We start from the raw sequence: 21,939 nt of genomic DNA, 5'->3' as shown, positions 1-21,939 counted from the left end.
AAAGTAGGAAAGAGAAAGGCTGAGCTCTATAAGCCTGCAGTTTTATTTATCTGTGTCCTGGTTCTATTACACTGCTGCGTAAACTCAGTAGAATGAATCTATTTAGAATTAATCTATTAATAGAAACATAATGAATGAGGTCAGCTTCTTACTCATGTGTTTTCGCTAGGAGTATCATTTAAGAGCATGTTATAGATCTCAGAAGTTATAGTTAGGGAAAAAAATAACAGGATTGTATTATACTTAGTAAAAACTGCACCTAGGCATTTGAGCACCAGAAAGATGCTTACATTTAACTGTTTCAACTTGCTTCTTTAACAGAAAGAACATGAAGTCCACTTGGTTATTTATAATATACTTGCTATGGCTGAATGGTCATCAGTGTGCACCGACCAGGCAGGAGGAAATGAATCTCCGGGAAAACCTGAAGAGTAAGTATGCAGGGGTGTGCTGCAAGCCTTCAGGCCCAGGTCTTCACTGAGGCTTGCTCTGATTTGCTTTGCCTTCCACGCTCATTGGAGTCAAGAGGTTCTGTTTTTAAGTCTGGGCTGACTTTTGTGGAAGCAAAGTGTCCACATGTCTGACTGGGAGATAACATCTGAAATGAGAAACCAGAGGGATTAACAGAGCCTCCCTTACAGAAACTCTTTACAACGTTTTAATAGGTTATTTGCTCCATCATAAATCATTAGAGTATAAATCAAACCTAACAATTAAACCAATTGATTTACATTTTATTATACTTAGCTGTAAAATGTAGTTATTAAAAATAACTGCAGCAGAATGACTTAATAAAGAAAAAAAAACAGCTGTTATGCATATACTCACCTTGAAGCATGGCTTTATTGTGTAGGTCAGAATCCCAGGAGGACCAGCCATGAAATATTCCTTAGCTTCAATGTATTTTAAAAATATTTCTGTGACAAATAAAATGCTAGGAGAGAGGAAGAAGGCTAAAGCAGAAGACATGAATGACATGTGTGCATGCAAGTAATGTGCACTTTAGTTGTTTTTATATCCCCAGTAATATTCACAGCACTTTTGCAAAGAGAACAAATAAAGGATTTGCACTCAGGCAGAGACTCAAGGTCCAATGTAAAGACCAACCTGCCTTTCACCAAAACTCTACAGCCATTATCTCACAGGAAGTCTAGAGATTATATTTTAGGAAAGTGGGTTGAAGATTCCTGTAATCCATATTTTCAAAATGTTATGTGAAACTGTCTCTGATCGATTTCAGATTAAGAATAACTATATATGTTATGTCACCAAGAAACTGATGAGCAATCCTAGGAGATTCCCAAAACCCAGGCTGAGGCCCTGAGCATCCTGCTCTCCTTGACCCTGCTCTCATCAACCCTTCTCTGAGCAAGGAGTTGAACTTGGTGTTCTCCAGGGTTGTCTTCCAATCTCAACTATTCTGGAGTTCAGAGATCAGAAATGGGATAGCCAAATACACAGTCTGAGCTACACACAACTGATCACTGAACACGGCTCTGGGCCAGATTCTTATCTGATGGAAATTGTCTTGGCTCTGTTATTCAGCATTCACTATCCCATGAGTTGGCTCTGCAGTTGTAGGGAAACATAAAGCTGTTTCACTTTGTCATTAGAGAATGGCCATTTTTGCTAGTATTAAAATTGGATTAACTCACTATATAATTTGGCTTTTTTAGCTTTATCTGAAGTTGGGGAGAAATATGTAGATGAAGAGGTAAAGAAAGCTTTGATTGGTATTAAGCACATGAAAATTATGATGGAAAGAAATGAAGATAAGCACATAGATCTGATGAAAACTTTGAAGAAGAGCAGTGAAGAAAAACAGGTAACAAGTGCATCTGTTTTCATTTGTTTGTTTGTTTGCTTGTTCTTGAAGTTGCATCTATTTTTAATCCAAGATGAAGCAGGTTGTACATAGATTTTAGTGCACCTTCTTGAAGAGGTAGAGTATGTGTAGACTCCCTTGGAGTCTCCCTTTTTCTGGGAAGAATGAAAACCATACTGTATGTACTCTCTGAGGAGCAGTCACATAGCAAAGCCAGGAGTAATGGGAAATCCCAGCTTCTGTTTTCCCTCCCTAGCAGAAGAAAAATCTTACAGCAGCTTTATAAAAGTTCTCACTGCCTTTGTCCCTGAAGCAGGAGCTGGGCCAACAGACACCCTTTTCTAGCCTTGATTCACATTTCTGAAAAAGTGAACATTGTTTTACTTTTTGCAATTTCTTAAGAAAGATCTTGCGTGTTTGCAGGAACATGGCAATCTAAGGCTCCAGTTCTGACTGAAGCTTTCAGTCTGCACTGACTATTAGTTCCAGTGAATTTAGAGGAAAATTCCATCTTGGCCCAGCTTGGAGATTATTTTAAACTGTTCATATTATCAAATCAAAAAGCACATGGTAACTTGTTAACTTTAGGAACACCGGTACACTCCCATTATCCAGTCTGTTGTTGGTTCTTGCTGCATGAGTTCATTTACCCAGAACTTATCCCCACAGTAAGAGTTTATGAAACACTGAATAAGTATATTTAGAAAGATCAGAAATAATTAAACACAGACCATGAATATCGCAATTACCAACTACCAAGAGCATTCTGACTGAAGTTTTCTTTTCTGTGAGACTTTTCTCCTAATGAATACTGCCAGAAAGGAATACAACTGATGAATTAAAAGGTTTCTCCATGCTTGGGAACAACTTGGAATATTGTTTGGAAACGTAAAGTGTTAAAATATATTGCACTGGAAGAAAGAAATTAATGATGTGCAATCTACTTTTACTAAAAAGTTTTCTGTCTTTCCGTTGTCCAATCTATTCTAAAATGCTTATTGCAATTGTTACTTATGCTTCTGCAGCAGAGGGAAGAAATCCCCTCCCTACAGTCTTTCCATTAGAATAATCCCCAAAAGATGGAGCTATGTACTTTTGAATGCTTTTACATTAGAAGAGGAATTTATGTATGGCAAGGACCTAGCTTTGTGAAGTATCACAGGCCCTTGCAGAACAGAGCAGAGTAAGAAAAAGGACTGTTTGGGGAACAGATGAATACTTAGAGTGGAGATAAAAGACTTGCGTTAACTCCTGACCTTGTGAGAACTTGAATGCTTTTTGCACAGAAAGCCTCATGATTTTTTCACAGCCTCAAAAATTCAGGTAAGCCATAGAGATCTGGTTATGTAGGCTGCACTATATTGTTGAGAGAACAACATCAGGAAGATTCCATAAGGAAAAGCTTTTCAATTTTCAGTTCCTCCATATGTGATTGCCTCTGAGAAAACATCCTATCCCAGTAGTGAAGGATTAAATAACAAAAATGAGCAATCAGCTCTGGAATTAACATTCACAATATTAACCTGAAAACTGCAATCAGCAGAATCTTTTTTCTTATTCAGGAAGCCTTGCGACTTATGGATGAAGTAAAGGAAAGATTAGAAGAAGAAGAAAGACAATGCCGAGTATCTTTGAAAAATCTATGGGATGAATGTGAATCTTGCTTAGAAAGCACCTGCATGCGATTTTATACGACTTGCAGACATGGTTTATCAACATTTAGAAGCAAGGTAAGAAGAAATTTTGTATCTGGCAAGTGTTCTTGAATTTACCCACCGGTTTTAGAGAGAGCACGGCTTATTTTCTCGGTGGCCAGCTCTGTCAGTGACATCAACTTACTAAAACTGATTTAATTTGGAAGGTCTGGAAATGCAAAGTTACAAGGCACAGACTATAGTAAATTACATTCATTGAACACAGAGCTAAGACAAGTTCTGGGGCACCCTGTTGTGGCACCGTGGACACTGATCATTCCCCTCCTGTGCAGTCTCACCAGATATACAGTGATGTATCTCACAGTAGGAGTTGCACTACAATGCTCAATAGCTTTTTGCGAAAAATAATGCATAGATTGTTTATGTTCCACAAGAAAATCAGCAGAGTTAGAACTGTAGATTCAGTTAGGAATACTTATCAGGGAGGGGAATCACCTACTTACACATCATACTTTTCTATATTTATATTATTTTATCTCTATTCTACAAGTAACAAGATGGCTTTAAAATGTTTCACTGATTTCAACAGAGGAAACCATTAGCAGAGGAGATTTCCCCAGTTCTACTAGAAAGTATGCTTTCCTGACTGGTACATTATTGTTAAATATTTAACTGTTACTTTTTTTGACACTATTGATAACTTCCTCTGTGAGCTCAATGTACACGTATTCATGTACACATGCATTTGGCACGGTGTTTCTTAACCCTTACTGGCTTTCTAATGCCATAAAGCACGGCTCCACACAGCACTGCACCTGCTCAGTCAAAGGCACTGTGTCACAGCATGGAGCAGGGATGAGCAGCTGAGGTGTAGGGAACAGGAACTTCCCAGAGTTGAACTGTTGTTCAGTCTCTTCCATCATCAAATCATGGACTCAGAGACACTGTTTTATTGCTTTTAATGGGTTTCGGTTTGCAGAGGAATTTGAGCACTTGGCCATTGGTGAGACACAAGGGCGTTTATAGGTCACGGTGGGAACAATTGCCCTCTGTTCTCTACATGACACAAAACTACCACAGAAAAGTTTCCAAGATAAAGTCCAAACTGTTTGTTGGATAAAACCCAGAAGCCGGTACTAACTTTGAGCCACAACAGACTGAACCAATTTTTCTCCAGATCAGATTTGTATCTAATGATTTAGACTAAATGAACTTTCACTAGCATCTTAAATTACTTTGGAGAATATGCTGTGATTCTGGTTATTGAAAGAGTCCGTTGTTTCTAGAGGTATTTGAAAAAAAGTTTAGAACTACTTCTCTGAGAGAAGAAAAACTGATAAGGCTGAGGGAGCTGGGCTTGTTCAGCCTGGAGAAGAGGAGGCTGAGGGGTGACCTCGTTGCAGCCTTTCAGTACTTTTCAGTATCTACGAACAGGAGGGGAATCAACTCTTTACAAGGGTAGATAATAACAAGACAAGGGGAAACAGTTTTAAGTTGAGGGAGGGAAGATTTAGGTTGGATGTCAGGGGGAAGTTCTTTACCAAGAGAGTGGTGAGGTGCCCAGAGAGGCTGTGGATGTCCCTGGAGGTGTTCAAGTGCAGGTTGGATGGGGCCCTGGGCAGCCTTGTCTAGTATTAGATATGGAGGTTGGAGGCCCTGCCTGTGGCAGGGGTGTTGGAGATTCATGATCCCTAAGGTCCCTTCCAATCCAAGCCATTCTATGATGCTATGATTCTATGATTCTTTGATTCTGTGATTCCATGACTCTGTGATTCTATAAACTGTCAAGCAGCTGATCTCTTTCTTATATGCAGGTTGAAGATTTTTTGAGGAAAATACCTCCACTTATTTTCCCTTTTCATGAAGATCAAGGAAAAGACATCCAGATTAATGAAAAGCCTGAGAAAGAGGATACTCAACTAGTAAAAATGGAAGATTTATTTAGCCAACTGTTATCAGACATGGGCTCAATGTTTGACAGAAGTTTCACGTTTTTCAAACAGATGCAAAAAGAATTTGACCAATCTTTTCAAACATATTTCATGTCTGATCTGGATTTGAGTGAATCCCCCAGCATGCCTGCTTTACCCGAGGCCACTACCAGAAATGACGGCTTACAGAAAGACTGGGGTATACCGGCCTTCCTGCAGACAGTCTTTGATTTCAGCAAGACAGTGTTTGAAGGTGTCAGTGAGGTGATTACTGAAGTATTCGATGAATACAAAGATAATAGAAGAGATTTGCCAGAGCAAGCCAAAGGCAAGTGTTGGAAATAAAAATCAACTGCACTGTCAATGACATCAAACCTCTCAGGACAGCTAACCCAGGGCTAGTGGCTCAGTCTGTGGTGCATTAATTCTACATGCGGTATGGGAACTCCGGGGGCTTAGTTGGCATGGGTTAAGCATAAATTCACTGGTTAAATTAAAAGGTAAAAATCACCTAGAAAACTCACAGAAATATTGCAGTGTGACTTGGGTGTCCTACACAGTCTGATTTTCATGGCATTACTCTCAGTGTCTGCAGAAGTTTCTCAGGAGCTCTTGAATTCATAGCAGATGCAGGTTTTCAAAAGGTTGACTGATAGGTCTGATATCAGCATTTGTCAGGAAGACTTGTATATCATATCATACTGACATGTCTCCAACTCTAAAAATTCTGTGAGATATCCCTGCCCTTGCCTGACAGCTGCAAGCCTTGCCTAAAGCTCCTGCAGCAATGTCATGTACCAGTCACATACAAACCAGCCAAGTGATTTTCCAGTAACCAACAAAATAACTTTAGTATCAGGTGATAATTCTCAGTGGCGGAAACAACCCTCAGTCAACATTTAGAATGCAAAAAGCTTTATGTTTCCTATCTTATTAATAAAAATAGAAATAAAAAATAATTGGCTGTCACCAGGGAATACGCTACCATTTATAAAGGAATTATACAGTGACATGAATTTTTTGAAAGAAAATATGGTTTGCATCTTCTCCCAGCCTCTACTTTTGGAAGTTTAACTCCTATATTTTGCTTGGCACATATATTAAGTTACAAACATGTATTTGTCAGGATGTTCAACTTAATGACAGTCTAAAAATACTGTAATTTCATCCTAGGTTCTGACAGGGGTGGCATGTTCTCAAAAATTGTGTCAGGACGTCAAAGGACTCTGTGCAAAGAGCTTCGAGAGAATTCCTCTGGATGCACACAGTTTCATGAGAGATGTCAGAAATGTCAAGACAATCTTTTGCATGGTAAATAGATGTTTCCTGATGTATTTCTGCAGCGTGTTGGCCATTGGTTTGTACACCTTCAGGCTGTCACCTTCTACTGTGCTCTTTCCGTATTTTTGGAATTAACATTCAGTCACAGACTTTTTAGTGTAATTATAAATTCAAAACGTCCAGAAGATTTCAATTACCTTTCCCTGCTGTCTCCACACAGTGTCAGTATAACTCAGTTGTTAACATACTGATGGAGATCCAAAGTTGTGTACTCTATAACAAAATACCTATGGACATTGTTAAAGTTGCCATTCTCCAGCAGAGCAAAAGGTGAGGCAGCAATTGATCCTGCCTGGTGCAGAAGCAAGGAGAAGTCAACATTCCTGATGCTGCAGACAACATGGGCAGCTGGAAAAAATTCAGACTGCAATACCTAGAAATACTCTCAGGACTCCTGCTGTAGCATAACATTATGGCTTATCCAGAGTTATTTATGTCATAAAAGTCACAGAAAATGCTTAAACCCAGATATCAGAATATCTCCAGTGTGGCAGATGTTAATCATTCAGTGACATTTTGGAAAGAGTGTTGGACCATTTCCAACTCACTAAAAATATCTTTTTGTCCACTGTTGTGTATTACACATAACAGTGTAGGACAAAGGGGAATGGTTTTAAACTGAAAGAGGGGAAATTGACATTAGATCTCAGGAGGAAAATTTTCACTGAGAGGGTGGTGAGATGCAGAAACAGGCTGCCCAGGGAGGTTGTGGGCCTCCCATCCCTGGAGGTGTTCAAGGCCAGGTTGTGTGGGGCCATGGGCAACCTGATTTAGTGCCCGATTTAGTGGGTGGCATCCCTTCCAACCCAAGCTATTCTATGATTCTTTAGCATGCTTGAAGATCTATTGCCAAGCAACATGGTACAAACCTTAAAGAACTTAGCAAGTTGTAATACAGCAAATAGGATAATTAATCCATTCAGTCATTGTAAGCCTAAACTAAACCTACCAAAATAGGTCAGCAAGAATTTGTTTGTTTTGTTTAGCATAGTTTAAACATGAACTCAAAAACATGCCCCATTTCTAGACCTTTTTTGTAGTTTTCCTATGTTTCTGTACTTCATATAGAGAAGAGCAAGTACAAGACACCTTGTTTTCCAATAAACTTCACTGGCTGGTGTTTTCAAACAGATTGCCCAAATGTTCCTGAACTGCATATGAAGTTTGATGAAGCCTTTAAGCTGGTTAATCTCTCTGGTGAGCAGTACGAGCAGATTCTCCAGATGGTTCAGCATCACACAGAAGACACTTCCTACTTGCTGAACAAAATGAAAGAAAGATTTGGATGGGTGTCTGAGTTATCCAATATGACCATCGGACCAGAAAATATTTTCAATATAGTCAAGGTAAGGGTTACCTACTAAGGGGATCTATTGCACAGTACTGTCTTCCATCTAAACCTTGCTCATAAGTGTGTTCTTGAGGATTGTGAATGTTCATATACATGTAAGTTTTGTTTTTACAAGATACAGTCCCTACTCATCTCATCTTGAATATACATTAATAATGTATTAATAATCCTTCAATGAGTTTAATAATCCTTCGGTGAGCTGAATCTCCAGAGATTAGAAACTATTTTCCTCTAAATCCTTTTAGTCAGGTGGATGGCTGACAGGCTAACCTAAATCATAGCTGAGAAGAGTAAATTGACACTAGCAGCTTTGACAGGCCTGCAATTACCTTCCTGGATAAATGTCACTGTACTAGCCAGCAATGCATCCTTACTGGATCACTGAATATATAGCTACGTGTCTGTGTCTGTACCTATATATCACAAAGCTCAAAGAAAGCAAATGCTATGCAGGTTATTGCAGTGGAAGCTGCATATCATAAGCAGCAGCTGTCAATATGACTTGAAATACATCATGATTATATACATCTCACACACATGAAGACATCCAAAGTAAATTAAATTGATTTTACTGGGCCAGGGACAAATTCTGTTCTCCCTTTCAACTCAGAAATCCAGTGTGTACTACTATTACTACAAGACCTTTATGAAAATCTACAAAGCAAAACAAAACACAAGATCAGGAACAAGGGAATAGGCAATATTTAAGCACATTTTCCCAACCAAGTCTAAGCTATCTGCTCAGGAAAATAAAGCTACAGAACTAAGTCTGGCTTAGAAAAACACATAGGAATGTGTAACTTCAATCAAGCAAACCTCCTCTTGAAATCAGTGAGAACAACTCACACACAGGTTTTCAGTAAGTGATCAGAAGTTCTTTATAAATGTAGTTTGTGGTTTAAATATTAACTCACAGTTCTTAAACATAATCTTGCAGTGCCGTATCACATCTTCCCACCACTTACAATAGGCTTTGGCATAAATTCGAGGCATCCACTGTCTTTTCACAAGAAAGTAATTAAAGAAGGTAGACAAGATTAAAATATTTTTCTATTTAATTTTCCCTTATTAATTATGAAAGTAACCATAAAGAAAACTGAAAGCACACAGCTATTTGTAGTGCTAAAGTACTGATTTGCTCTATTCAAGGTGGTACCTGGAGATGCTTCTGGTACAAATGAAACTGTGGTAGATGTGAATATTTTGACTTCACCTACTTTCACCATTAAAGTTCCTCCCCACTTAGACCCAAAGAGTGCTGAATTCATCGAATACATAGCTGGAAAAGCACTGCAACTATATAAGCAGAATTTTTAAGTGGTAAGTTCATCTTTTCTCTTGCTTCGCAAAGAATGCAGCTCTTCATAAGAGACATTTACATTGCAATAAACATTAGTTGGAACAGGATTCTGTCATGCTATATTCAAGACTGTCTCTTTGGAAACAACGCTTTGATTGAAAGACAAACACAAGTGTTACAGAAAACAAAAATAAATGCTCAGTGTTCTAGCCTGCAAAACACCGACATTATGATATTAAAAGACTTCACTTATTTAACTGTGAAAACCCTCAATCTTTAAGTAACATCTGGGATGAGGTAATTTAATGAGAAATATTCCATCAGAAAAGAATTGCCTCGCAACCACAATCCAGAGCTTTGTCATCAGACACCATGTCTTTGCATTCATTAATCAAGTATAAAATGGAATTACCACTGCTCATCTTTTTTCTTCTTTAATTTTAGGTTGTGTTTAATAGCATGTTCCATGTTATTTTTGACAAAAAAATGGGCTACAATGTTGAATCAACATCATGATTTGAAAGAGCTGTTTTGACATACAATTTTCACATTATCAGTGCTCTGCTCAGAGTAACAGTGTTAACACTGCTAACAGAATCTGCAGTTTGACTTGCAGGAGTGTTCACAGAAAGATCTTTCCCATGGCCTCCTAAATATTTTTGTAGGAAGGGCTCATGGAGATCCCTCTCCATTCTTAAGAGATTGGGTAGGGAAGAAACAGGCTGCAAGAATGAACAAACTTCATATTCTCTAATCTCATGGAGAAACTCCAGGAAAGGTAGCAGAGTTTTTAAGTGGCATCATGTTGCTACTGATACCACACTGCCATGGGGCTAGCCACAAAGTCCCAGGGAAGTCTCCAAGATGTGCAGCTCTGGTGGACTCCAATGCTCACAAACAGTTCTTCTAGAGGATATTCTTGTCATTTTTTGTCATTCTTTTGATGAGAGATTCACAATTTTTCAACAGATGAGAAAAATCTCTTCCATCAGAGAGGCTGAGGTGGCCTACAGAATTTAGACAGAATATGATAAGCCTCACCATGAACTCTGATTTAGGTTTATGTTGGTGAAATTATATGTGTATTATTACTCAAAATGCATATTTTCCAATAGTTATAGGCATATAAAATGAAATGCTCAGCATCATTTATATACTGTTTTCCTTCAAAATTCTCTCTAATTTATACTCAGTAATAGATAGCATATACTCTTTCAGGTAATGTAAGGCTAAACTTCATGGTCTAATGATGGCAATGTAAATTTCCTTAGTGTGATTATGATTTTCAGCCTCAATCTCTAGTGCAACACAACTTGTATAGCCTTCTCATGCCTGAGAAAAGGTGGTAGCACTTATTTCCAAATCGCAGTACCATTTTTATTCTGTTTGTGCAACAGATTCGGGATATGTGGAAGCATGACAAAAGGAAAGAATAGGAACTCCACAAGAAAAGAGGAAGATCTACAGGAAGGGAAAAAGAGAGAAAATTTTTTTTCAGTCTTTCTTATGTGTCATACATGTTTTCACAGCAGGATATTTGTACATTCCCCATACACAGATTTTTCCAAATCTTTCTATCAAAAAATATAAAAAAATAATCATTTATTTTCTTTTCTCCTAGGAATGAAGATGTGGGAAATCTCAATCCCTGAAATCCGTGTACTCTCCTTAGGTGAAATACTCCTAAACTCAATGTTCAGCTATTTGTTAAATGACTACAGTTAAAATAGTTGCATATAAATAAAATTTTGCTTAATAAATACCGTGACATATGAGCTAGCAACTGATGACTGTAGCAATCTTTTAATTGAAATACAAATTCAAGCCCACTTTGAGAGACATTTATTTAAATAAAATGTTGTTTATGTTGTATATTAGGTGATCTTTGAGGAATCATGTATGGCTCCGGTTATGCAAAGATTTAAGGAAATAATTAGCTGTAAACATGCAAATAACTCCTATTTGCATACTTAAATTCAGGCAAATTTTTAAGCCTTTTCAAAATTGTTCCCTAAAGATACTACATATTCAGCTAAGCCTGAAACAACCAGATTACCATATGCATATAGCATATTATTTTCCAATGAAAATGCCCCATTTCTTCTTCCAGTTGCTTTTGATGTTTGTAACACACATTAAATGACTTTTCTGAATATGCATAAATGAGTAAGTTTTCTGCCTTTAGCACTTTTTACTTGTAGTTTGCCTTTGGAACCATAATTAACAGGGAACCCTTTATCAGAAAAGATGTTTGTCTTTTCCTACATTGTTGTCTTTAGCTTGCATGGTATTTGCAAATTATATTCACTAAGAACAGATACAACTCTCAGAAGCAAAGCTCTAGGTGTTTTGGTTTTATTGGCTGTGATTGAACATTTTTGCACGCATTTACATTCACCATTTCCAACTGTATCTTTGCAAAATAAAATGTATGCATCTCAAAATGTATAAAGCCACACAGGAGACAAAAGGGAAATGGCAATTTAATTGTTTTAAGTAGTGAAAATGATACATTTTCCCATCTACACTATGGAAAAATTAACATTTTCTAGCCTACAGTTCCTGTTCCTTCAACTTCTTTTATATTACAGAACGCTAATCTTGAGAGATTAAGTAGCCGTAACTCCTGGAATCACACCAGTTATTAGAAAGTCGGTCTATCTGAGAGATGTGTACCTCAACCGCTTAACTACTAAGATCTACTATTATGAAGAAATATTCAGAGAAGAACTGGTCTGTTTTGGCCAACAGAGAGAATATACCTCGAAAATCTTCAGATGACGCTGTATCAGGAGCTGTGCAGAAGGCAACATTCAGAACACAAAACTATGCTGAAAAACAGGGGAGAGGAGCGGATACTGGCAAGGTGAAACTCAACGACAGCCAGCACTGAGTGTTGCCCTTAGAGAGAAGGTACAGCATAAAAGGTTTGCAGCCCAAGAGGAGTGACACTGTAGGCCAACTTGAGTGGGGCCTGGGATCCTCAGTTCAAGACAGGAAACTTCTGAAGAGGGCCCAGGGGAGGGCTACAAAGATGATGAGGGGCCTGAATCATCTGCCTTATGAGGAAAGGCTGAGAGAGACCTGGGGATGCTTAGCCTGAAGAAGAGAAGGCAGAGAGGAACCTCATCACAGTTTATAAATATCTAATGGGTGGGAGTCAAGTGAATGGGGCCAGGCTCTTGTCAGTGATGTGCAGTGACAGGACAAGGGGCAATGGGCACAGACTGGAGCACAGGAAGTTCCATAAAAACATGAAGAAGGACCTATTTACTTTGTGGGTGAAGCACTGGAACAGGCTGCCCAGGGAGGCTGTGAAGTCTCCTTCTCTGGAGATATTCAAGGCCCCCCTGGATGCTTTCCTGTGCACCCTACTGTGGGGAACCTGCTTTAGCAGAGGCTTGGACTGGATGATCCCTTCCAACCCCTGTGATTCTGTGACTGTGTGACTGATGAAGCAACATTCAGAATCTCTTGATTGGTCAGGCAGCCAAGTGGAAGCTAGATTCTTCCATACTTATCTCAGAACCCCCTTCTTCACAGCTGCATTTGCTGTCTGAAAATGTCAGCCTCGCGAGAGAACCGGATATGTTTTCTTCCATTTTTGCTTGCACTGTCCTTAGCCCAACTTACATTCACTTCAGGCAGGTATTTTTAGGAAGATGGGCTGTCACAAGCTCTGAGTGTAGGCTTTGTGAGTCCTCTGTGTGCCAAGGAAGTGTTTAGCTAAACGTATGAGATGCACGATGTTAGCATCTTTATAAATGTTAATACAATCCTTGCCGCCGCTATACTACCCCAACGCCCTCGCAGCCCTCACACCTCGCCTAACGCAATAAGGAGCAGACAACGGGCGGCCGCGGTCCTGCCCTGAGCAGAAGGCGGCGCGTACGGTGCCTCCCGGAGGGGGTGGAGAGGAGAGGGAGGCGGCAGCCCGCCCCTGAGTGCCTCTGCGCGGGAAGGAAGGGTTTTGGCGGGCTCGGCGGAGACGGGCGGACCGCTCGGGCCGACTCCTGCCCGCCATGCCGGCCGCGGAGGAGTCGTCGAGCAGCCTGGAGGGCGGCGAGCCCCAGTACTTGCAGCAGGTCCGGCACATCCTGCAGCACGGCCACCGAAAGGAGGACCGCACGGGCACCGGCACCATCTCCGTCTTCGGCATGCAGGCGCGGTACAGTCTGAGAGGTCGGCACCTCTGGGACCCGCGGTCCTTCCGGCTGCAGGCTGCCCCGGGAGCTGCCCGCAGCTCAGTCCCTCCGGTGCTCGCCCCCGTTCTCTGCGGGGGCCGACTTCTCGTCCCGGGGCTCGGCCGCCATCTTCTGCCGCCCCGCAGCAGGGCTGCATGGAGCGGGGCCGGCTCGGCGTCCCCCGCGATGTTTTCTGCATTGCGGGAAGGAGCAGGCGGTGGTTGTGGGTCTGGGGCCCGGCCCCGCTGCTCTCATCTCGTGATAAAGTAAGCAGGGGACGTCAGTGCAGGAAGAGCCGTCAGTGCGATAGATTCTTATAATTTTACCTTAAGGCTCTGCTTCCCGTTGCGAATACCTCTGCAGCCCTGTGTGCTGCCCACGTGTAGGTCCTCACCTCCATCCAGCACTGCAGTGTGCCTGTCAGCCTTGGTCCCAGTAAGAGCATGACACGTCCTTTCCCAACAGCAAACCTCAGTGTCAGACAGGGGCATTGCCTTCTGTGTGTGGAAAAACGTCAGTTATTTGGGCAGATGGGATCAGGCTCTTGTAAGCAGTGCCTGGTGACAAAACAAGGGGCAGTAGGCACAAAGTGGAACACAGGAAGTTCCATCTGAACATAAGAAAAATATGCATTAGTCTGAGGTTGATAGCACTGGAACAGGCTGCCCAGGGGGGCTATAGAGTCTCCTTCTCTGGAGGTATTCAAACCCAACCTGGGTGCTTTCCTGTATAATCTACTGTAGGGAACCTTTAATTGGGGGTTGGAATAGGTGATCTCCACATGTTCCTTCTAACCCCTAGGATTATCTGTTTTCATCCCAACAAATCGTTGATCATCTCTGACACCTTGTAACTGTTTTTCAGATCAGTTCCCACTGCTGACAACAAAGAGAGTGTTCTGGAAAGGAGTGCTGGAGGAGCTGCTGTGGTTTATCAAGGTGCTGTATCTGGATGGGTCTATCAATAGTAGGCCTGAGAATGGCATCAGTCTGATGTACTGGTGTGAAATGGGCTAAGGAATTTGGTGTGAATGCAGGTGCTTCTGTTGGAATAGCAGAACAGCCCATGTGTACAAGACTGTTGTTTTCAAAACATTCCATGTATTTCAGTGAATACTATTGCATTGTTACAAATCAGAACATTTTTTTCTTCTCTTTCTTTTTAAGGGAAACAGTCTGGTACAGGGAGAGCTTTTGCTGTTTTGCTGCAGTTAAAAAGCCTAATGGAGTCTTTTTATTAGTGTTTACATGAGAAATAATATTGTAATTTGCAAACAATCTTAATGATTTGCTTTTCAATAGGTAGCTTGTATTGATTTGAACAGAAGCAAACAGTGAGGAACCACAGGTGCAGTAAGACTGAAGTAAACACTAGGCTATTAAATAGCAAAAAATGACACCCAATAGGGCTAATTGCTGCAGTTCAAAATACTAAAATTCTGTAGATAATATGTTGCAGTACAAGTGTTCCTTGAAATGCTGTAACAATGTGCTGATGTGGGAAAACCTAGACAACCGTTTGCTAGACAAGGGGACTCACACAGATAATTTTTAAAGTATCTTTTTTTCAAAGATAAAAGACTGCGCACTCCCCCAAACAGAATACTTGTTATGCTGGATTTTTGAGTTTGCTGATTGGCACTCACTGCAGAATTCAGTGAAACTTTTCTATTCATTTTGTCATGTTTTCATTTTTGTCATGTTAACAAAAGGGACTTTCAGACTAACTTCATTAGAGGTGGCTTGGGAAAGACATTGTCTAGGCCATGCTTTGTCTGCTTTTATCCATTTGAAGAGTAAAATCTTGTTCTCTGTAGATGTGTATGTGAAATGATACACAGCAGGTGACCTTGAGACTGTAATTTTTTTGAGTTAAACAACTGCAGCTTGGCACCTCAGAAGTCTAGTAAGGTGCTTAAAAGATTTGTTCTGTCCAAGTGCGAGAAAGCATCTAGTACATTAATCAGACTGCCCATCTTTTATGTTAAAAATGGAGAAATTGCTGAGTAGCAAGGCTTAATGCTTCTGCGTCAAATCGTGTTCTCTGTTCTGGGATTAGAAGGTAAACTTCATACTGTCTGTATTTTGTAGGGTTCTACAAATGCTAAAGAGCTCTCTGCAAAGGGTGTAAAGATTTGGGATGCCAATGGATCACGTGAGTTCCTGGATAAGCAGGGGTTTTGCTCTAGAGAAGAGGGGGACTTGGGACCAGTTTATGGTTTCCAATGGAGGCACTTCGGAGCAGAATACAAAGACATGCACACAGGTAATCACATAAAAATGCAGCCTTGATTATTTAGTGGGATGACTGGAACCTCACTTCCAGAAGTCTGTGGGTGGGTTGTACTGTTGTTAGAAGGACTGTTCACGTGGAATGAAAAAAGAATGAGTAATCTGAGGGTGAATTTTGCTTTATACTTTTTAATTAGCTGAATCTAATTATTGTGAAAGATTTAGCTTTGTATGTGATAGTTTGGTATTTATAGAACAGAGGAATCATACATAATGTATACGTTATTTTTACTTTAATGTAGAGGTGGTATGGTCACCGGTAGATGGAGAGATGCGTATCTGTATTGCAGTCCAGAACCATAAGCTAGCTCAGTGACAGCAGTGGAACAAAGACTGCACTCTCTGAATACCAACAAAGGATGCTAATTCCACGATGAAATAATGTTAATTCCATGATGCACTTATACTGGCAGGAAGTGGTGTTAGTTCTGTATGTTCATGGGACATTGTGGAAAAGAAATTGTAGTATCATAGAATGGCCTGGGTTGAAAAGGACCATAATAATCGTCTAGTTTCAACCCCCCTGCTATGTGCAGGGTCACCAACCACCAGACCAGGCTGCCCAGAGCCACATCCAGCCTGGCCTTGAATGCCTCCAGGGATGGGGCATCCACAGCCTCCTTGGGCAACCTGTTCCAGTGCCTCACCACCCTCTGTGTGAAAAACTTCCTCCTAATATCTAACCTAAATCTCTCCTGTCTCACTTTAAAATCATTCCTCCTTGTCCTATCACTGTCCACCCTCGTAAACAGCTGCTCCCCCTCCTGTTTATATGCTCCCTTCAAGTATTGGAAGGCTACAATGTGGTGAGGTTGTGAGGTTTTTCTGTTTTACAGTTAGAACAAAGCAGGATGATGCTGTAGATAGAATAGCTGTAATGAACTACAACATGATGCAGTTTTTTTTATTTTCAGTTGAATTGATTCATTAAACTTACTTTGAAGTGTTTGGGTGGTTCTTTCTAAATTGTTGAAGGAGAGGATGTCAAAAAAAAAAACCACTTAGGACTGCCATTAAAAGAAGAGTCAAAAAATATATATATACATATATATATATATACATATACATATAATATATATATGCATCTGGTGCATCTGGAAGAATACAATTTATTTTTTTCTCTTGTATTTTTTTGTCAATATGTTCTCAAAGTTGACATTAGTTACAGATACTGTACTTAATATTGGCATATTGACTACTGGCAGAGAACAGTTTTACCCTAACATAAGTGGTGCAAACAGTGAAATGTAAAAACTTAGTAAAACGTTTTAGCTTTCCTAACTTAAAAGATCTGAGTTACTGTATACTACAGAAAAATAAATGAGATAAATTTCCATTGCTAATGGATTTCATTATGTTGCACTACTAATGCATGATAATTAGCTTCAGGATCTAAAAAAACCATTTGAAAAAGTTTCTGGCACAGTGCTGCTGGTATATTACCATGTTGTTTGCCAACCAGCTTGGGTCTCTATCACTGTAATTTGGTGTTGGGTTGCAAGAAGAGTTATTAGAAAAAATTAGTTGCCAGCCATGCTGATTCACTGGCATGAGTCAGAATAATGAAAAACAACTAATGATTCTTTTTATTCTGGTATGCATTCTGCTGTTAATTCCAGTGAATTTCTCTATAATTGACATCAAGCCTAAAGTCAGCCAGCAAGGGTCACTGGGTGGATTGTAATATCCTGTGCCTTCTGGCTCCGAGTGTTTCAGAAATTTAGTTTTCATAAATGACCTTGGTGAGTGCTAGATAGATGTATGTATTTACTTGTCAAAAGCTTTCTTCTTTTAAGCATTCAAAGAATGCACGGCATTCTGTGTTAGTGGTCTGGATGTGATTTTTGATTTTTTTTTTTTTGAGTAGGAGTACTATAGCACATAAATTTAAGTTGCAGACAAAGGCATGTTCTACAGAAACAGAAACAGAATGGGAGAATTACTTTAAAAAACATGCGAATGAAATGTTAATATCTGTTGCTCATTCCAATACAATTCCGTCCTTTTTAGGTATCATGAATGTCATATTCATCATCATAACACGTTTCGTACAATTAATATATTTGTATCACAACCTTTGTTTCCTGGGATGTAGTGTAAGTGCAGACTTCTAGTTTTTGATGCTTGGAAGAAAACTTTAGATAGGAATCGTCCAATTTCGGTGGATGCTAAAGGTAGTGGAAGCATTCAAAAGAGGTGTGCACACATTCTAATACAGTAATGAGAACTTCACAAGCCTTAGAGCAGCCAAAGAAAGACCAAGCATAACCTACGCTTGGTGAGTGCCAACAGATAAATTTAGTTGCCTTCAAAGTTTCAATAAAAGCTTCAGAGGCTGTCATTTGAATATTGCTTTCCAGTAGGGTGTGGGCTGGGCTTTAAAAATAGATAATGATTTGAATCTGACTTAGATCACATTTGGTATCTTTCTTCAGATTATTCCAACCAAGGAGTTGATCAGTTACAAAAAGTGATTGAGATGATCAAAACCAACCCAGATGACAGAAGAATCATCATGTGTGCTTGGAATCCCAAAGGTACTGAACCATGCACTTTAAGGGAATGTTATAAAATATATAAACTGTATTCTAAGTACTGTGTCAGCATCAGTTCCATTTTACTGCCTTTCCTTATTCTTTATAAAACTACCAGAAATGTATGTCACTGAGTGCAATTGGTCAGGGGTTGTCAGTTCTGTTTCTGCTTAATTCTTGTGCTCAAACCTCGAAACTTTTCAACTATTACTTCTGAGTTTTTATCTCCCTGTTAAAGTGAGGGACGTACATGGCTACCAGTGCCTTTTGACATACGATCTGTTCAGAGACAGAAGTTCTTATGTTAACAAGGTTAAAAAACAACAAAAATAAGTATACCAAAGCAATGTTGTTGTTGGATTTTTTTTTAGCCATATATTAAATAGTAAACTTAGAAAAAAACAGAGAACTTGAGAACAGAAGTGTTATTTTTATTGCAGGCATTCTTCTTGGGCCTGTTCACTTTTGTAGGATTATTTGTAAATAGGAGCTAGTGCTAGTGGTTGTTTTACTTTAGCAGCAGTAGATCCATACACTAAAAAAAAAAAAAATCCCCCAACATTTTCCTTTCGTATCTCTGAAAGGGGATTCTACATGCTGCTGCTGCTATTTTTAAGGCTAAACATCCTCACATACCAGGAGTGAGTTCAAGTTTTGCTTAAACTAGCTGTAAATTTACTGTCTTCACTTTAAGTGTAAACACTCATATTTTATTTTCTGAATTTATCAATGATTAGTCAGTTTAAAATCTCAACAAACAATAAGGTTACACTGCAGTGAGAAGTGAGTAAGATAAAGCAGTTGTAAGTTGCTTTAGGATGCATGCTTAATTTTGCTCTCAAAGTTTTCCTTTAGGGAAATAAATTGGCTCCCCTAGGTGAGTAAGGCTAAACTGCTGTGCAGCAGTTCTATAATCTGTTCTATAGAATATCTGTTTATGACTTTTCTGATCATACAGCCCAGGAGACAGCTTGTTGTGACCCAGTCCTAATTGCTTAGGCAGCAGGTGCTCTCTTGTTTAAAGAGAAGCAACAGAATGATAGCCGTATCAAGCTGCACTACCTGCCGTCTCTCTCACTGTGCTTGTTCAGTTTTTGCATTTTCTAAGTTTATGACACTAATGCAGTTTTGATTTCTCCTCCCCCCCCCTTCTTTCTGTATTGTAATTCTTAGATATTTCTCTGATGGCTTTGCCACCTTGCCATGCTCTTTGCCAGTTCTATGTTCTAAATGGTGAACTGTCTTGCCAACTGTATCAGAGGTCTGGAGATATGGGACTAGGAGTGCCTTTCAATATTGCCAGCTATTCGCTGCTCACATACATGATTGCCCACGTCACAGGGCTGAAGGTAGGCTATTTAACCATTTTATTTGATACTGTCTGAAGAGTGAGGGACTAAAAGGCTCTGGTGTCATGCTCAGGAGAAATCATAGAATCACAAGGTTGGAAAGGACCTACCAGATTATCTAGTCCAGCTGTCCTCCCATTACCATTGCTACCACAAGCCACTAAACCATGAAATGAGTGTACTGTTCAGGATCTTGCTTATATATGTATATATAAGCTAGATTGTTTAAGAATTGCCAAGTCATAGAAAGCCTGCAAACCTTACTTGGATGCTCTAGAAATGCTTTGGGGTTTATCTTGTGACTGACACCTTTGCTTGCACAATCTACATTGTTTAGCAGTGGCTAAAGTTGCTAGTTTGAAACAGCTTGAGCAAGTAATACATATGAGATGTGAAACAAGGCTGGATATCACTGCCACATCTGTTTCCAGTGGATGAGCAAATCAGTAGTGTCTGTTCAGTCACTGTAACTATCACGTATTCTCTTTTCTTTTCAGCCTGGAGAATTCATACACACCTTAGGAGATGCTCACATATATCTGAATCATGTGGAGCCTCTAAAAGTTCAAGTAAGTATACATTTTGTGTTCTTGTACTTTATTTTCCACAGTGCTCATCAAATATCAAATTGTCTCAGTACTGTGTGTACTGTTTTCCAGATGCTAATTTGCATGGCTTTTCTTTTCCACATTTCTGTCCTAAAAATTGCATTTCACAAACTGGTCTTTAACCTATATAGAATTTGTATTTATTCTTTTTTTGTAACAAACATGACTGAAATGAACATCTGTATGCTACTCCAGATCAAAACGGACTATTCTAGAACTAAGTTCAAGACCTTGAGTCCATACCCCTATTTTTGACTTCGTCATTACAAAACTTTAGAAAATCATTCTGCCCAAGAGGATAAACACAATAAAATGTCTTTTTAGGTATATCAGGAAAAGATAACTCATCAATTCAAATTAGTTAAATCAGTTTGCTCGGATAAGGCTCTATTTTCTTCAGGAAGTAATTTAGTGCAGGAGAAGAAAATAAGGATTTTAGTTGGATTGAGTATCCTCACCATTCATAGAGCTCAAAACCACCCAGAGAAGTAGCTATTGGATTGGGCTCTAATGTTCCTGTGAGAAATTGCAGCACATTTGATGCACATCTTCATCAGAATTTCCAATTTAGTTTTGTCTGGAAGGAATCTAATTTGCATCCACTAGAATAGCTCTGCAAACTCAGACTGCTCACAGTGCAGTTGGATGCTGCTGCACCTAATCAAAATACTAAAGTAGATTATGTCAAACCGTCTTGTAATTATTTTTTTTTTTATGCCTTCTTGGGAAAGAAGGAGAATCTACATGGGGAAATCTGAATTTAGATTAATGAGGTCTAATTTATAACACAAAGTCTCTGTCTCTTAAGTATTTATTACTTCTGTGCAATTAACATAGGACGTGCTTTTATTTTAGCTTCAAAGGGAGCCCAGACCTTTACCCAAACTCAAAATCCTTCGTAAGGTTGAAGACATCAGTGACTTTAAGGCAGAAGACTTTCAGATTGAAGATTATAACCCTCATCCACCAATTAAGATGGAGATGGCTGTTTAATGCTATTAAACATCTTCTATTAATAAGGAAATCTACCTAAGCTACTTTGCTTCTTCTGTACTTGAAGTTACAGGTTTTTTTAAGTATAATTCTAAAGGTATATGCCTTAGTATTGAAAAATAGATCAATGTTGCCTTCATTACTAAGTTGTAAGAACATGTACGTAGGCATGGAATTTACTGCTGTTTTTTTATATCTGCTATGAAGCAGAGTAGAATTCCTGGCTCGTCAGACAGTGAACTTGGATTATTTATTCCTCTCTAAATAACACATTTAGTATGCAAATGTTATCCCATTTTTACATTGTTTGAGAGATACTTTTCTACTGATTACTTCATTTGACTGTGGCTGTTTCAGTTACTATTCAGCTATTATTTCTGAGTTGTATTTGCTTATACGCTTTATTTAGTACTGAAAATAAGAATCTTTATGTACAACAGAAGATTCTTTCATAGAGGTCTTTAAAATACATTTGTTTAATAAAACTTTGTTTTTTAAAAAAATCTTTCGGAATCCATATTTAATTTTAATATGCTTGCAGTAAATAAGAGTTGGAAAGCAAAGGGGGCTACAGGAG

At 39.3% G+C, this 21,939-nt stretch overlaps 2 protein-coding genes across 2 annotated transcripts; both read left to right on the top strand.

Annotated features, from left to right (window-relative positions):
* Nucleotides 1-325: 325 nt before the first annotated feature.
* Nucleotides 326-11,446, top strand: CLUL1 (clusterin like 1). The gene is made up of 8 exons (XM_019613959.3): nucleotides 326-431; nucleotides 1,677-1,825; nucleotides 3,388-3,555; nucleotides 5,295-5,739; nucleotides 6,585-6,722; nucleotides 7,884-8,098; nucleotides 9,253-9,423; nucleotides 11,025-11,446. Exons 1-7 carry the CDS (start codon nucleotides 329-331, stop codon nucleotides 9,418-9,420), a joined length of 1,386 nt encoding a protein of 461 aa, XP_019469504.2. The 5' UTR covers nucleotides 326-328; the 3' UTR covers nucleotides 9,421-9,423; nucleotides 11,025-11,446.
* Nucleotides 11,447-13,335: 1,889 nt separating this feature from the next.
* Nucleotides 13,336-21,865, top strand: TYMS (thymidylate synthetase). Its single transcript, XM_010708811.4, has 7 exons — nucleotides 13,336-13,585; nucleotides 14,452-14,525; nucleotides 15,678-15,852; nucleotides 18,314-18,415; nucleotides 19,586-19,761; nucleotides 20,259-20,330; nucleotides 21,225-21,865. The coding sequence occupies exons 1-7, from the start codon at nucleotides 13,426-13,428 to the stop codon at nucleotides 21,360-21,362; spliced, it is 897 nt and encodes a 298-aa protein (XP_010707113.2). The 5' UTR covers nucleotides 13,336-13,425; the 3' UTR covers nucleotides 21,363-21,865.
* The last annotated feature ends 74 nt before the right edge of the window (nucleotides 21,866-21,939 follow it).

Source organism: Meleagris gallopavo, chromosome 3 (genome assembly GCF_905368555.1).
Source record: "Meleagris gallopavo chromosome 3, MGAL_WU_HG_1.1, whole genome shotgun sequence".
NCBI classification, from domain to species: Eukaryota; Metazoa; Chordata; class Aves; order Galliformes; family Phasianidae; genus Meleagris; species Meleagris gallopavo.
Note: the sequence above shows the minus strand (reverse complement) of the source record. Positions and strands in the feature narration are given on the sequence as shown.